The 17,155-nt window shown below is 41.2% G+C and overlaps 1 protein-coding gene across 1 annotated transcript in view; it reads right to left on the bottom strand.

Annotated features, from left to right (window-relative positions):
- Positions 1–7,522, bottom strand: part of LOC106584168 (divergent protein kinase domain 1A) — a 34,644-nt gene extending 27,122 nt beyond the window's left edge. The window contains exons 1-2 of the mRNA XM_014169115.3: positions 7,138–7,522; positions 6,917–7,000 (exon numbers count right to left, since the gene is read on the bottom strand). Of these exons, the coding sequence (XP_014024590.1) occupies positions 6,917–7,000; positions 7,138–7,152 (99 nt within the window). The 5' untranslated portion in view covers positions 7,153–7,522. The remainder of the gene's footprint in view (positions 1–6,916; positions 7,001–7,137) is intronic.
- Positions 7,523–17,155: the final 9,633 nt, after the last annotated feature.

The raw sequence follows: 17,155 nt of genomic DNA, 5'->3' as shown, positions 1-17,155 counted from the left end.
TTTCTCTGTGCATGCAGCTTTTCCCATATATACTGCTGTGAAGAGTTGATGCTTTACAGATCACAGTGTTTTCCCAGCCATAGTGCCTTGATATTACACCAAAAATATTCAGCAGCACCTTAACAGCGCTCCACAGGACCGACAGCTGCTCAGAATTTCAATTACAACAGAATGGTGAGTACAATAATCTACTATTCAACATTCAGGCTGATCTCTTCCTCTGCCTCACAGAGAACCAGATCCACTTGACTTGGGAAGTGTTCCACAAAATAGGTTTAGTACCAGGCTGCCAGCATAATCTTTAGCTTTCCTTGTACTTTTTCTGTAGCATTCCCAGGTCAAGTAATCTGAAGACCTGATACATTACACTTTGGAAATATGCCAACAAATATGTTTAGCGTGAGCATAATCTGTGTCCTAGTGATTTTCCAGTGTTTTTTACAAACCTAAACTGAGAGAACTGCTACAAAGCAGCAGAAACTACACAATGTACTGTTTTCATATTGATTCTTGCGTGGGTAGGTGATGTAAATTGAATCCAACTGCAAAGCCATTATATGGACAACACTCTGAAGGAAAACACATACAGTTGAAGTCGGAAGTTAATATATACTTACGTTGGAGTCATTAAAACTCGTTTTTCAACCACTCCACGAATTTCTTGTTAACAAACTATAGTTTTGGCAAGTCGGTTGGGACATCTACTTTGTGCATGACACAAGTAATTTTTCCAACAATTGTTTACAGACAGATTATTTCACTTATAATTCACTGTATCACAATTCCAGTGGGTCAGAAGTTTACATACACTAAGTTGACTGTGCCTTTAAACAGCTTGAAAAATTCCAGCATATTATGACATGGCTTTAGAAGCTTCTGATAGGCTAATTGACATCATTTGAGTCAACTGGAGGTGTACCTGTGGATGTATTTCAAGGCCTACCTTCAAACTCAGTGCCTCTTGCTTGACATCATGGGAAAATCAAAAGAAATCAGCCAAGACCTCAGATTTTTTTTTTTATACCTCCACAAGTCTGGATCATCCTTGGGAGCAATTTCCAAACACCTGAAGGTACCACGTTCATTTGTACAAACAATAGTACGCAAGTATAAACACCATGGGACCACGTAGCCGTCATACCGCTCAGGAAGACGCCTTGCGTCTCCTAGAGATGAACGTACTATGCTGCGAAAAGTGCAAATCAATCCCAGAACAACAGCAAAGGACCTTGTGAAGATGCTGGAGGAAACAGGTACACAAGTATCTATATCCACAGTAAAATGAGTCCTATATCGACATATCCTGAAAGGCCGCACAGCGAGGAAGAAGCCTCTGCTCCTAAACCGCCATAAAAAAGCCAGACTACGGTTTGCAACTGCACATGGGGACAAAGATCGTACTTTTTGGAGAAATATCCTCTGGTCTGATGAAACAAAAATAGAACTGTTTAGCCATAATGACCATCGTTATGTTTGGAGGAAAAAGGGGGAGGCTTGCAAGCCAAAGAACACCATCCTAACCGTGAAGCACTGGGGTGGCAGCATCATGTTGTGGGGGTGCTTTGCTGCAGGAGGGACTGGTGCACTTCAAAATAGATTGCATCATGAGGCAGCAAAATTAGGTGGATATATTGTAGCAACATCTCAAGACATCAGTCAGGAAGTTAAATCTTGGTTGCAAATGGGTCTTCCAAATGGACAATGACCCCAAGCATACTTCCAAAGTTGTGGCAAAATGGCTTAAGGACAACAAAGTCAAATTATTGGAGTGGGCATCACAAAGCCCTGACCTCAATCTTATAGAAAATTGAGGGAGGCTTGTGGAAGGCCACCCAAAACATTTGACCCAAGTTAAACAATTTAAAGGTAATGCTACCAAATACTAATTGAGTGTATGTAAACTTCTGACCCACTGGGAATGTGATGAAAGAAATAAAAGCTGAAATAAATAATTCTCTCTACTATTATTCTGACATTTCACATTCTTAAAATAAAGTGGTGATCCTAACTGAACTAAGACTGGATTAAATGTCAAGAATTGTGAAAAACAGACTTTAATTGTAAGGTGTATGTAAATTTCCGACTTCAACTGTATGTGGTTGGCCTTTAAAAATCACTGCTTTAAGGGCTTTTATTTCAACTCTGTGATGATGCATTTCTCTCTCCTATACAGGATACCATAGGCTGCTAGTGGGGAAAGAGCGAGAGTGCATCCCAAATGGCTCTCTATTCCCTTGTATCGTGCATTAACTGCCCTATTGTCCCTGGTCAAAATAAGTACACTTTATAGGGAGTAGGGTGCCATTTGGAAAGCTAGCTCCAACAGTGCAGTAATATCTAACAAATCACAACAATACACACAAATCTAAAAGTAAAATAATGGAATTAAGAAATATATAAATATTAGGATGAGCAATGTCGGAGCGGCATTGACTAAAATACAGAATACAGTATATACAGTACCAGTCAAAGGTTTGGACACACCTACTTATTCAAGAGTTTTTCTTTATTTTTGCAATTTTCTACATTGTAGAATAATAGTGAAGACATCAAAACTATGAAATAACACATATGGAATCATGTAGTAACCAATAAAGTGTTAAACAAATCCAAACATATTTTAGATTCTTTAAAGTAGCCACCCTTTGCTTTGATGACAGCTTTGCACACTCTTGGCATTCTCTCAACCAACTGGAATGCATTTCAATTAACAGGTGTGCCTTGTTAAAAGTGAATTTGTGGAATTTTTTTCTTTCTTAATGTGTTTGAGCCAATCAGTTGTTGTGACAAGGTAGGGGTGGTATACAGAAGATAGCCCTATTTGGTAAAAGCCTTGAACGTCAGTCAATCCGGAAAATGTCAAGAACTTAGACATTTTCTTCAAGTGCAGTCGCAAAAACCATCAAGCGCTATGATGAAACTGGCTCTCATGAGGACCACAACAGGAAAGGAAGGCCCAGAGTTACCTCTGCTGCAGAGGATACGTTCATTAGAGTTACCAGCCTCTGAAATTGCAGCCCCAAATAAATGCTTCACGGAGTTCAAGTAACAGACACATCTCAACATCAACTGTTCAGAGGAGACTGTGTGAATCAGGCTTTCATGGTCGAATTGAGGCAAAGAAACCACTACTAAAAGGACACCAATAATAAGAGACTTGCTTGGGCCAAAAAACATGAGCAATGGACATTAGACCGGTGGAAATATTCCTTTAGTCTGATGAGTCCAAATTTGAGATTTTTGGTTCCAACCGCCGTGTCTTTGTGAGACGCAGAGTAGGTGAACGAATGATCTCCGCATGTGTGGTTCCCACCATGAAGCATGGAGGAGGAGGTGTGATGGTGTGGGGGTGCTTTGCTGGTGACACTGTCAGTGATTTACTTAGAATTCAAGGCACACTTAACCAGCATGGCAGCATTCTGCAGCGATACACCATCCCATCTGGTTTGGGCTTAGTGGGACTATCATTTGTTTTTCAACAGGACAATGACCCAATACACCTCCTGGATGTGTAAGGGCTATTTGACCAAGAAGGAGAGGGATGGAGTGTGGCATCAGATGACCTGGCCTCCACAATCCCATCTCAACCCAATTGAGATGGTTTGGGATGAGTCGGACCATAGAGTGAAGAAAAAGCACGCAAAAAGTGCTCGGCAGATGTGGGAACTCCTTAAAGATTGTTGGAAAAGCATTTCAGGTGAAGCTGGTTGAGAGAATGCCAAGAGTGTGCTAAGCTGTCATCAAGGCAAAGCGTGGCTACTTTGAAGACTCAAAAATATATTTTGATTTAACACTTTAAATTATTTGAATTAAATATAAAGAAAAACCCTTAACTTGTACTGGATGGACTCTCTCCCTCTCTCGTCAAAAGCACTGCACTATATAGGGGATACGGTGCCATTTGGGAATCACACAGTCTCGATGTGCATGGTGCGGGCTCTGGGAGATGTAACACTCTCTCTGTCGGTGCTGTGTGAAGGAGCTATGCGCTGCCTGGGTGATCTGACTCATCCCAGTCCGAGTCAGACAGCAGGCAATAAGAAAGACCCCATCACCCACTCCTGGATGCGGACACACCCCCATCCCCAAACTGACTCAACACAGTGACAGCTTTTGGGCCAGTTGTTCACTTTTCACTTACATACTGCGTAGTTGGATCAACAGGCCACGAACATGGAATATGTACATTACAGTCTTCTCACATACATGCATGCTATAATACACACACTAGCTCTCTCTTCATCTCTCACGCAGGCACACAGGCACGCAAACACGCACAAGCATGCATGCACAGAATAGCAGAATAGTTGTCACAACAGCAGAATGTTGCATCTTAAGTAATATTGATTTCTTTAGGCTCCCACCAATTCCACTGGGAAAAGCTTAGACCTCAGACATTGTATTGGTTCGTGAACAAATGCTGATAGAGTCATGCAGAGAATGGAAAGTAGAGCAGATTGAGAGATGGGAGCACGCAGGTGTTCCCCTGAGGAGAGAGAGCAGTGGAAAGATTAGACGTGACAGACAGCTCTTCCTTAAACCTCCCCCACATCTCTTTGAGTTCAACTGCAATTGAAGAACTGACTAAAATGTTGGTAACTCAAATTCTTCCAAGAACAGACAATTTAGCATTTTGAACCATTTCTCTGTCTTGTGTACGTGTGTTTTAGTTAGTGCTGTTAAACTGTGCCAACATCAAATGTCATGATCATAACCCTCTCTAATGATTGTTGTCCTGTGCCTTCGTCTATGTCCTATTTATATACCCATCCATATAACCTTTAAACGTTCATACCGACACAGTTCCTCGATCATATTCATGTAGGCTCGGGCCACACGGGTATATCAGACCTGGTTCTCTTACTCCATAGGAATAAAACTGGTGGGTGAGCATCTGTTGTTTTAATTCCTAATAGCCGTACAAAAATAGAGCAGTGCCTGATCACACGTTCACACTGTGCCAGATAGGTGACAAATCACAGGAGACACGCAGCCAGGGCTACGTGTTCTGTGATATCCACTTCGCCATTTGGAACGCAGCCTATGCGTCATTCCCAGAGTCTAACTCTGAGCGTCAAGGACTCAAGGAGCATTGGATATCAGATCTGGATGACTGAGCACAGTAAACTGGAGCCAGCATGGCAGGATTACCCCTGTCTCCTGGCAGACAGACAGGCTCCATGGAGCAGTTTTAGGAATACTTGGCTGGACCACTGAGCTCTCCGCACCCTGACAACCATGGCCTTCCACAGTGTGTAGCCTATGTGGAGGTGAAATGTACAGCAGGATGACGGTGATAACTTCAGCGGCATGCAGTGCAATGTCTGATACTATTATGAGGAGTAAGTCAGACAACAGACCCAACCATAGACAATCCTTTGAATGCTAAGGATTTGTTGAATGATTTGTAATCTCTCGTGGCCGTTTACATTGGTTCCGGGTTGCCGAGATTAAATTATTTGTGACATTCTTGGAGATTCTGTAGACTACTGGGGAGTGCAGTTGTTAAATGGCGCAGTGCATAGATAAACATAATTACAAGGAATCGATATATCCTAGTACGAATACAAGATGCCTGCTTGGAGTTTTATATACGTTTGTATGAAAATAGCTTTTCCTATGGAGTTACCAACCGGCGAGTGAAGCTGTTCCAGTCAATCTATGCCCTCATTAGGAAGAAGCAAAATGGCCTAGAAAACGGTCCGTGAGACTGAGGTGGCAGACGCACACACGCCGCACGCATGCACGCACACACTGAGAGCAAAACAAATGCAGCTCACAGTGGGACTCCTGGCTGAACAGCTCAGTAGACAGATAAGATGATAAAGCCAGGGTTTCAGGCTATGGAATAAAATACCAGGGTGCTATTTAACAGAAATACATTAATCACTGGGGGAAAATAACTACAAACATTAACCATATCTAAATAAACAACATAAGGCGTGGGGTCTGTAATTTGCAGAAAACACCATCTGCCTTGTAAAGGTTGGATCTCCTGCATGGTCTCGAGTAACTTGTGAGGAAAATGTGTCTAACTTGGTGGAAAGGTAAGGGAAATCCAAGAATATGTAAATTAGTCATGATTCTTAGTTTGCTTGTACAGTTAAGAGCGTCTACTGAATTTGTCTAAAATTGTAAAAATGTGCAAACCATTGACCAGTTATTATAGGCCTGTAGTACAGCAAGTTGACCTAATACTCATATTGAGTGCGTCCCAAATGGCACCCTATTCCCTATAATGCAATACTTTTGACCAGAGCCCTATGGGCCCTGGTCAAAGTATAGGGCTCTGGTCAATGTAGTGCACTATAAAGGGAATGGGGTTGAGTATAACATAAAGACAATATTTTTGATGGGAGGTAAATAGGAGAGAGAGCAGCACAAGGAGCTCATACTCGGACAATGCAAATAAGAGGGCTTACAACCTAAGATTGCAAAACATATTTTTAGCTAGAAGACCCTGGGATTGAATGTAGTGCTCTCATTCATGAGAGGAAAAAAAACCTTGTGTCCTGTCCTGTGTGAACACTGGATGATCAGCCCTGTTGCTACAGCAACGGCGAGTAGCCTACTGAATTTGACCAATGACTGCTGCTCTTGGGCACCACAAAGCATTAAGTGCCATATTGCAAATGTGATCAATGATGATGATGATGATACTTAATTAAAAGGAAACATTTGTATCAGATGCAACAACCACACAACCATTAATGATGGCAAGGACAATAATATAAAGCCCCAAAGTATAGTCTACCAAAATGTAAATATGGCAAATGAATGTATATTCAATTGTGTCCAAAAGAGACATATAATGTTGAAAGTGCCATACTGTAGCATTAATAAATCAACGTTCCAATAGTGAATAGGTGGTGGTCCAACCTCGAGAAAGTATAGGAAAGATTTTCCATTGGCTTACCTGTATGTAGATAGGCTTCCTCAGCCAGACCCATGAAAACAGTCCTCTTGCCATGGCAAATAATGAACATCTCACACCACTAACCTGCCGGAGGAGCAAGAAAACCCCATAAGAAGCGAAAAAATGTATACATATTATCGTATATTCTGCACAATTATTCTGCCTTCTGGTGTAGATATAATTAACCACAGTGTTTAACGAATAATAACAGTCCGTTTTACCAAATCATTTATCATCCCCCGTCAAATAAGCTAGGTCTTGGGAAGTGCGCCTTTGATGCTGCAAAACAGCATCCACTTCAACGCTATCAGCGCGCTGCAGTTGTCTTGGTACACGGTTAGACAGTGTGGGAGGGGATTGTATGGGAAAAGGGCTCATTGATAATGGTGCACACAAGTGCAGTACTGTCACAAATGTTAGCAAAAAGCGGTTGTTCGGTAGACTACCACATGTACCTGAAATTCAGCATTTAAATAGTGAGTCGTGGAGAACACAGACAAAAGTGTTAAAACAGTTAAAGTTAAACGCGCGTTCTGTTACTTTACGTCAACCAATCATTAAAGAGAACCCTGCATTCCTTTCATGTTGTGAACAACACAACCACTTAGAAGATAGAAGTGTGGAGTGAGTGGCAGGTGAGCTTGGTTATCGGATGATCACGCGGATGTTTTTTAGACTTGATTATGTCAAACTCCACAATGTCCATTGACCAAACAGGTAAGAGCAGCACATAAATCTATGAAGTAGCCAAACTAATCAACTGCCCCCTAGCAAATAATCTACATTTACAGGTAAAAGCGTTTCTCAGCCAGTCAATCATGAATCCGCCGGCATCATTTTTATGGATATATACAAAGAAATGTCAGTTGTAACAAGGCAAAACGAAACAAAGTGCAGCTAGTTTGCAGTCTTTCCAGCTACAGTTTGAAGCGATTGTGTTAGCTGTGTTGTTGGCTAGCTCCTCTCTGAACAACAGTGTCCTGACGAGTGAGGACATTTTCTATGCCAGGCGCAATCGCGCCTCATTATCTCATTGTTATGGATGCATCCAAATACATTTCTCTGTAAAACAGCTTAAACAAATTCAAATGCAGCTACTTTGCTGATATTCTGGCTGCACTTTTTGACGTGACTGTAAGTTAGCCATAGTTGGCTAGCAAGCATTAAGAATGTTGCCAGAAAATGGAACATTTAGAACGAACGACTGAGCCGCATCCATAGATGGAGAACAAAAAAAACTGAACAACTGGGTCACTTCTCTAACAACCGAACCAATAGAACGAAGGACCAGCAGGTTTCGGTAGCAACCCCACATTTTGTTACTTTACAGCCTTATTGTAAAATTGATTAAATGTTTTACCCCGACAAATCTACACACAATACCCCATAATGACAAAGCAAAAAACGTTTTTTTTTTTAAAAATGTATACTTTACTTTTTTTTAAAGTATCACATTTACATAAGTATTCAGACCCTTTGCACAGTACTTTGTTGAAGCACCTCTGGCAGTGATTGCAGCATCGTCTTCTTGGGTATGATGCTACAAGCTTGGCACACCTGTATTTGGGGAGTTTCTCCCATTCTTCTCTGCAGATTCTCTCAAGCTCTGTCAGATTGGATGGGGATCTTCGCTGCACAGCTATTTTCAGGTCTCTCCAGAGATGTTCGATCGGGTTCAAGTCCGGACTCCTGACTAGGCCACTCAAGGACATTCAGAGACTTGTCCCGAAGCCACTCCTGTGTTGTCTTGGCTGTGTGCTTAGGGTCGTTGTCCTGTTGGAAGGTGAACCTTAGCCCCAGTCCTGAGGTCTTGAGCGGTCTGGAGCAGGTTTTCGTCAAGGATCTCTCTGTACTTTGTTCCATTCATCTTTCCCTCGATCCTGACTAGCCTCCCAGTCCCTGCATCTGAAAAACATCCCCACAGCATGATACTGTCACCACCATGCTTCATTGTAGGGATGGTGCCAGGTTTCCTCCAGATGTGACACTTGGCATTCAGGTCAAGGAATTCAATCTTGGTTTCATCAGACCAGAGAATCTTGTTTCTCATGGCATGAGAGGCCTTTAGGTGCCTTATGGCAAATTCCAAGCGGGCTGTCATGTGCCTTTTTACTGAGGAGTGGCTTCCGTCTGGCCACTCTACCATAAAGGCCTGATTGGTGGAGTGCTGCAGAGATGGTTGTCCTTCTGGACAGGTTTTCCCATCTCCACAGAGGAACTCTGGAGCTCTGTCAGAGTTACCATCAGGTTTTTGGTCACTTCCCTGACCAAGGCCCTTCTCCCCCGATTGCTCAGTTTGGCTGGGCGGCCAGCTCTAGGAAGAGTCTTGGTGGTTCCAAACTTCTTCCATTTAACATTAAAGGATGCCACTGTGTTCTTGGGGATCTTCAATGCTGCAGACATTTTTTGGTACCCTTCCCCAGATTTGTGCCTCGACACAATCCAGTCTCATAACAAAGGGTCTGAATACTTATGTAAATAAGGTATTTCAGTAAAAAAAATTGGGTGCAACATTTTCTAAAAACCTGTTTTCGTTTTGTCATTATGGGGTATTGTGTGTAGATTGATGAGGGAAAAAAATGACAATTTATTTTAGAATAAGGCTGAGACATAACAAAAAGTAATGTTCTGACTACTTTCCGAATGCACTGTATATAAACAGTACTGCCACAGCGGCATTACATTTGATAACACCTGATTTAGCCTACATCATCATCAATATTGGGTCTGGTTGGCTGATACGCGCAGCAGAGAGAGGCAGAAAGACAGCGAGGTAAATCACAATCATAAACCACGTTTCCATCCAACCATTTCATGCAGATGAATTACTTGATGCGTGGAAAAAGTCACAACTGGGCTGATGGAAACATGAAATGCCTGTACAATTTTATAAATGCAGACAGACTATTTGTTCGTTCGACACGGTGGGATCTTTTTATGTCTAAAATTATTTATGCGACAAATGGCGGTGGAAACGCCTTTATGTGCAAATATTGATGTAATAACCATCATATCAAAGTTAACTTGGAGTCAGGCAATGATATGTTGTGTGGTCCTCCCACTATGACTTGTGGAAACCATGTAGTTTATAGAGTACCACAATATTAGTCATATCAATAAAACCTAGCGATCAAACAAGGAAATGGTTCCAATTGTTTTTCCACCAGTCATTTTTCCCAAACATTAAGAACACCTTCCTAATATTGAGTTGCACCCTCTCCCTTTTGCCCTCAGATCAGCCTCAATTCGTCAGGGCATGGACTCAACAAGGTGTCGGAAGCGTTCCACAGGAATGCTGACCCATGTTGATTCTTTTGGGTGGTGGATCATTGTTGATGGACACGAAACTGTTGAGCGTGAAAAACCCAGCAACGTTGTACTGGGGACAATAAAAGGCCACTCTAAAATGTGCAATGCCACAGATATCTCAAGTTTTAAGGGAGTGTGCAATTGGCATGCTGACTGCAGGAATGTCTGCCAGAGCTGTTGCAAGATAATTGTTAATTTCTCTACCATAAGCCAATGTCGGTTTAAAGAATTTGGCAGTACGTCCCAACTGCTCACACAGCCCCAGACCACGTGTAACCACGCCAGCCAGGACCTCCACATCCGGCTTCTTCACCTGCGGGATCGTCTGAGACCAGCCACACAGACAGCTGATGAAACTGTGCAAACCCACAATCAAAGAATTTCTGCATAAACTGTCAGAAACCGTCTCATGGAAGGTAACCTGCGTGCTCGTTGTTCTCACCAGGGTCTTGACCTGACTGCAGTTCAGAAAATGCTTACCTTCGATAGACACTGGCACGCTGAAGAAGTGTGCTCTTCACGGATGAATCCCGGTTTCAACTGTACCGGGTAGATGGCAGACAGCGTGTATTGCGTCGTGTGGCGGATTGCTGACGTCAACGTTGTGAACAGAGTGATCCATAGTGGCGGGGGGGTTATGGTATGGGCAGGCATAAGCTATGGACAACGAATACAATTGCATTTTATCGATGGCCATTTGAATGCACGCCGTGGCGAGATCCTGAGGCCCATTGTCCAGCGCCATCACCTCACGTTTCAGCTTGATAATGCACAGCCCCATGTCCCAAGGATCTGTACACAATTTCTGGAAGCTGAAAATGTCCCAATTCTTCCATGGCCCACATACTCACCAGACATGTATGTCACCCATTGACCATGTTCGGGATGCTGTGGATCGACATGTACGACTGCGTGTTCCAGTTGGTGGTCTGTCACATGCATGACCCAGTATTGGTCATCACATGAAGGAAGCAAACATTAATTATGAATGATGAATAAGCTAAATCATGCAAATATAACTCAGTATATGAGGAACTAACGGGACTGCCCCATTAGAGCTCCTAATCGACATGTGTACTTGGTGCGTTGAGTTTGTTGGAACCTCTCCAGTGCGCTGACAATAAACAATGATTAATTTAAGATTGAGTTCCTGTGCCTCTATAAATTAATTTCCACAACAATTTGGCGTCAACGAACAGGATGATTGATTCTGCCTGCGGAGCTTTCCAGTGGGCGTCTGTGAGGAAAACCAGTGGGGCATTTTAAGGAGCGTGAGGGAAATTCCCGTCTGACCAAAAGATGACGAGACCCGCCCAGACCCGACCTTTACTGTGAGCTGCTCAGGAGGAGACCCGTCATCCGCGAACAATTGAGGAACGGCAACTGATTTCGGTAAGTCAATTTTAAATGAATTTGTATTAAAAAAAATCTAAATATATAATAAAACTAAACAAATATGTATAGAGGCTACCACTAGTCTTAAGTAATAGCACAAGGTGTTATTCTATATGTATGGAAAGCGACAAGACTATAGAGTCTGTAGAGACCACAGCATTTATGACTAAATAATGCAATCGTCCGCCTTGAATATCATTGAAGCTCTGGTTGAAAAAGGCCCTAAAGATTTATGTTATACAACGTTTGACATGTTTGAACGAACGTAAATATATATTTTTTGCACATTCGTGACGACAAGTCCAGCGCGCCTCGTACATTATGAGTAGCCTTCGTAACGCGCTAACAAGAAGGAACTATTGGGACATAAATGATTAACATTTTCGAACAAAACTACATTTGTTGTGGACCTGGGATTCCTGGAAGTGCCTTCTGATGAAGATAATCAAAGGTAAGGGAATATTTACAATAGTATATTTGATTTTAGATGGTTCCAAGAAGTTCCTGAGCATACCACGTCGTTTATTGCAAAGTGTGATTTCCCAGTAGTTATTTTTATTGCATTCACGAGATGGTTGCATTCACGAGATGTTAATCTATAATTCTTTGAATGACAATATAACATTTTAACAATGTTTTCGAATAGTAATTTTGTAAATTGTAGCGCTGATCCACCAGAAGCATTTGCGGGAAAATATTTTCTGAACGTCATGCGCCCGATGTAAAATGCTGTTTTTATATATAAATATGAACTTTATCGAACGAAAAATGCATGTATTGTGTAACATGATGTCCTAGGAGTGTCATCTGATGAAGATTGTCAAAGGTTAGTGCTGCATTTAGCTGTGTTTTGGGTATTTGTGATGCATGCTAGTTGCTTTGAAAATGGCAGTGTGATTTTTTTGGGGGGGCAGGGTACTCTCCTAACATAATCTAATGTTTTGCTTTTTCTGTAAAGCCTTTTTGAAATCGGACAACGTGGTTCGATTCAGGAGAGGTGTAAAATAGTCATATGTATGAGAAATTGAAGTTATAGCATTTGAGGTATTTGTATTTTGCGCGACGCAATTCCACTGGCAATTCCACTGACGCAAGCGTCCCACGTTCCCAGACAGGTTAAAGCAGAACCTTGTTTGAGTGATCCTTGTGTATTAGTAGTAGTGATTGAGAAGGTCTTCTTATTGGGATGAAGGGACTCCTGGTTGAAAGAAATAGATCTGGAGACTAGTGAAAGTAACAAAGTGAATGGTAATTGGCTTTCAGATAGCATTCCAATAATCCAATATTTGAGTAATTTGACAGAGGGATTGAGCATTGGGACTGATATTACATTAGTGGCTGCTCACTCTTCAAGGCCTGGTCCTATGCTCTCATGTTTAAGTCATCTGTTGTTTGATTTAAGATAAGCTTCCTGTGGAACAATAGATAGCCACCAGTACACAGTGAACTCAAACAGGCTGTAAAAAAGACAGTGGGGAAATTTGGGACAGAGGTATGAATAATTAGATAAGACATGTTTTTGACAATTTATTTCTCAATTCTATAGTTTGGGTAGCACCAGTGATTTAAGTAAGAAGGTAATGTCATCTAAAACAATCTGTTACCATTATGTGTAACTGTGTCCAGCAATTTAAGTAAGTAATGTCATCTAAAACACTATTTTTCCATTACATGGAACTGTGTCCAGAATGAAGTAAATGTTTTAAGTACGGAATATTGAGCTGATAAGCCAGCACCAACTTTTTGAAGGTCCTAGCAGAGATGTAAAACAACAGGTTTCATATTTTGACTTGTTTTATGTCCCAGGGACAGTTTGTACAGAATTGTATGTCAATGCAACAGGTCAAAATGACAGTGATTACAAGAGAGGTGCTCTAGGATTGTTTACTTTAGAAGGTGCCTATTCAGCTTGACAGGACACTGTATCATCTGATGTCTGAAGTATAATTCTGTATACGACTGATGGAATGTCCGTTTTTTTACATGTTTATCAATGATTCTGTATCTCTCCCTTTGAAAAGCTTCCTATGGCAAGTGCCTTGGGAGAGCAGTTAAGGTACCCGGATCCAGCTGTTAAGGGAGCTCCCAAATTAAGTAAGGCCTGGCCATTTTTGGTTTTACCGTACGATTTGTACTATATACACGCCAGCACCCACACACAAACCACCTGTTAATTAATATTTGTTAGTGGTTAATACTCATGCTTTATTGTGTGGGGTCTTTATAATTTTGATTTTAGGATGTTGTACACAAATGACATTTTCTGAAGTTTCTATTGTCAGAGTTTTGGGTGCACACATAAATTATCTTGATTTAGAATAAATGTTCTGAAAAACCCAATGTAAACTTGATGCACAAAATGTTTGAAATATCTTACAATAGTGTCTGAGGTACAGGATGAGGGGACTGCCCCTGAATGAGGGGACACCTGTCTCTAGTCTATTTTACCATTACCTTATGGGTTACAATTATTTCCTTATGGAGTTATCAAGAGTTGTAATTCTAATTGAATTTGTTACTCTAATTTGTTTATTTTTGGCAGTGTTGTTTTTTTTGCATGCATGAATCACGATGTGAGTCATGTCCAAAGGGGGAATTACCAGTCCACTGGGGCCCTTTGGTGAATATGCAAATACATTTTCTTCACATGCCTGCCTGTAAAAGGAAAAAACATATGTTGGTAATGGTAAACAGTTACTCCAAATGGATTGAAGTTTTCCACCACGTCAAGTGATACGTTTTTGCCTTGCTTCAATAACAAATCTCACCAGATTGGGTCTGCTGGATGGTCGGGATTTCTTCCTAAGGATTAGGTCTCTAACTCCCTGACCTGAAACTCTGCAGTGAAATCTCCAAGATGATGGGGGAGTAAAAGCCAATTTGGGAGAAAAATGGTTTCAACTGTGTGTTGTTACTCTTTGACATTTGTTTTAAAAATCTGTATTAAGAATATTGGTAGTAGTAATAATTTGTCATACAGTAAATAATTTGTCTGGATTTCCTGAATCAGAAATGCCCCAAACTAAACTGTTGTTCTGGTCTGTCCTCTCTCTCGGTTATGGTGAAGGTGACCACAGATGGTGTCTAGATGCATGGAAGGGATAATTTGACCAAGAACAGTGTGAACCTTAACCCCCTCTTACCGGCTGAAGCAATGGCAAAATTGGTGTTCAGTATGGTGCTTCATCACTTCTACCGTGAGACCTGAGTCCAAGCCAGCAACCTGTACAACAACAACAAAGCTATCAACTGTCTTTTCTCTCATGCCTTTTCTCTCAGGAGTGCGACATGAGTCCACGTGGAGTGAGCATGGAGAGACATCCCATCCAAACTTGCTGGTGTACTGGTAGGAAAATGGACAGTGGCGGCTCAGGTGAGACATTATCAAGGACCATCCACTTTTAACATTGCCATTAAAAGGACGAACTGAAACACTATCTGAAGAAGAACATGAAGAAACGCCAGAAGGATAAGTGCCGGGAGGGAGGGGGGTGGTCAACCGTGCCCGTAATTGATTTAGGCTTACCCCAAATAAACAATTTTGGATATCCGGTTGATTGTGGATGTATGCACACTGTGAAATGTATAGTAATTTAGACTAAGAATGCATTGACATACCAATCTGTCATTACCACAAGTGATGAGAAAAGTTCATGCTAGAAATTATGAGATGAATATACTGTATGTAAATGTACATTCTGCCAGTATCGGTGTGCTAAGTTGAGGGTCTTAAATTAAAGTGATAGTCCATAGTGCTTCACGTTGGTTCTGTCGTTCTACATTTGGGTTTAATCATTTATCAATCGTTATAATTATGATTTGGAAAGGCGAGGCTTCTAGAGACAGAGCTATGCCCCTACATTGTGAGGAGAGTCACTCGATTGTAGCTTGGGCTAACCTTGCCCCAATCTCATTCAAAGCAAGGTTGGTGTGAAACTGTTATAACATGTGTTCTCTCTCTTCCCTGTGAAAGTCAATATGCATCTGCCCTAGACCAAATTCGGGAGATCTCTAGAGACAAAGAGAAAATTGGCAATGCTAAAATAATAGCGTAAATTGGCTCGGCGAAACAGAGGCTCTTGACTTTATTTTGGCAGGTCAGGGGGACACTTGTGCAATCATTAGAGATGAATGTTGTACTTTTGTCCCAGATCACTCTTCTAATATGACTGATCTCACCGAATACATTGCCACTGTTGCTAAGAATAATTCCCCACAACCAGAGTGGATGCCTGCAACTTGGTTGGAATCCCTGTTTTGGAAGTTGGAGATCCCAAATTGCCAAATGGGTTGCAGTGTGTGTTTTTTTGTTGTTTTTTTTGTCTAAATTGTGCTATTTAACATGCTGTGTATTATGTTGATAATATTACCATACTAATTACATTGTATAACCCAGAATGAAGGGCTTGAAATTAAGTCTGTTTTTTTTCTGTGTTGATTTCCCTTACTTTAATAGGAGTATAGAATATTATGATATAGAAGCTAAAATCTAAACGCTTACATTAAAATGTAATGATTATTATCACACAAGTGATAAGAGGATGGAATGTGGACATTTTATGTTTGTGCTTTTCTAATAACCAATTTCTGTGTTCTGTTTGTGCTTTTCTATAAAACAATCTGTGTTCATGCAAGTGACTGATTGAAGGAATCCTCACTATCAGTATCTGTAATTTGGCAGTACACCCAGAAGCTTGTTTAGAGAAAGGGATATCTCTGTTTCAAGGTGTCAGCTTAGATAAGAAGCCTCGTGAGGTATTGGTCTGTCACATTGTTATGAACCAAACATTAATTCTGAATGATGAATAAGCTGAGTCATGCAAACATAACTTGTGTGTGTGTCTATATATAAGGGAACTAACGTAACTACTTCATTGAGTTTGTTGGATTCTCTCCAGTGCGCTGACAATAAACAATGATTAATTTAAGATTGACTTCAAGCGTCCCTATAAAATAATTTCTAATATACCAGTAATGTGAAATCCATAGGTTAGGGCCTAATTAATTATTTTCAATTGACTGATTTCCTTATATGAACTAACTCTGGAAGTTTTTGCGTTAATATTTTTGTTAAGTGTAAATCTTTTGTCTTACCCATTCACCCTCAGAATGGCACAAATGCACAATGAATGTGTCAAGGCTTAAATATCCTTCTTTAACCTGTCTCCTCCCCTTCATCTACACTGATTGAAGTGGATTTAACAAGTGACAATAAGGGATCTGTCGAGTATACTCCCTCTCCAGCACTCAGGTTGTCAGGCAGCTCATTATTACGCACACCTGTCACCATGATGCGCGTAACGACTCACCTGGACTCAATCACCTGCTTGATTACCTTCCCTATACATGTCACTCCCTTTTGTTCTTTCCTTAGGTGTTATTGTTTCTGTTCATAGCTGTATGCTACCTGTGGTTCTTGTTTTGGGCTAGGATAATTTATTAAATACACTCCGTAAACTTGCTTCCTGACTCCCAGCGTTCATGTTATAGAATAACGCCTCACCAAAGGGGAGCATCAGGGAGTTATCATTTTTT

Source organism: Salmo salar, chromosome 23, assembly GCF_965601325.2.
Source record: "Salmo salar chromosome 23, fSalSal1, whole genome shotgun sequence".
Taxonomy (NCBI): domain Eukaryota; kingdom Metazoa; phylum Chordata; class Actinopteri; order Salmoniformes; family Salmonidae; genus Salmo; species Salmo salar.
Note: the sequence above shows the minus strand (reverse complement) of the source record. Positions and strands in the feature narration are given on the sequence as shown.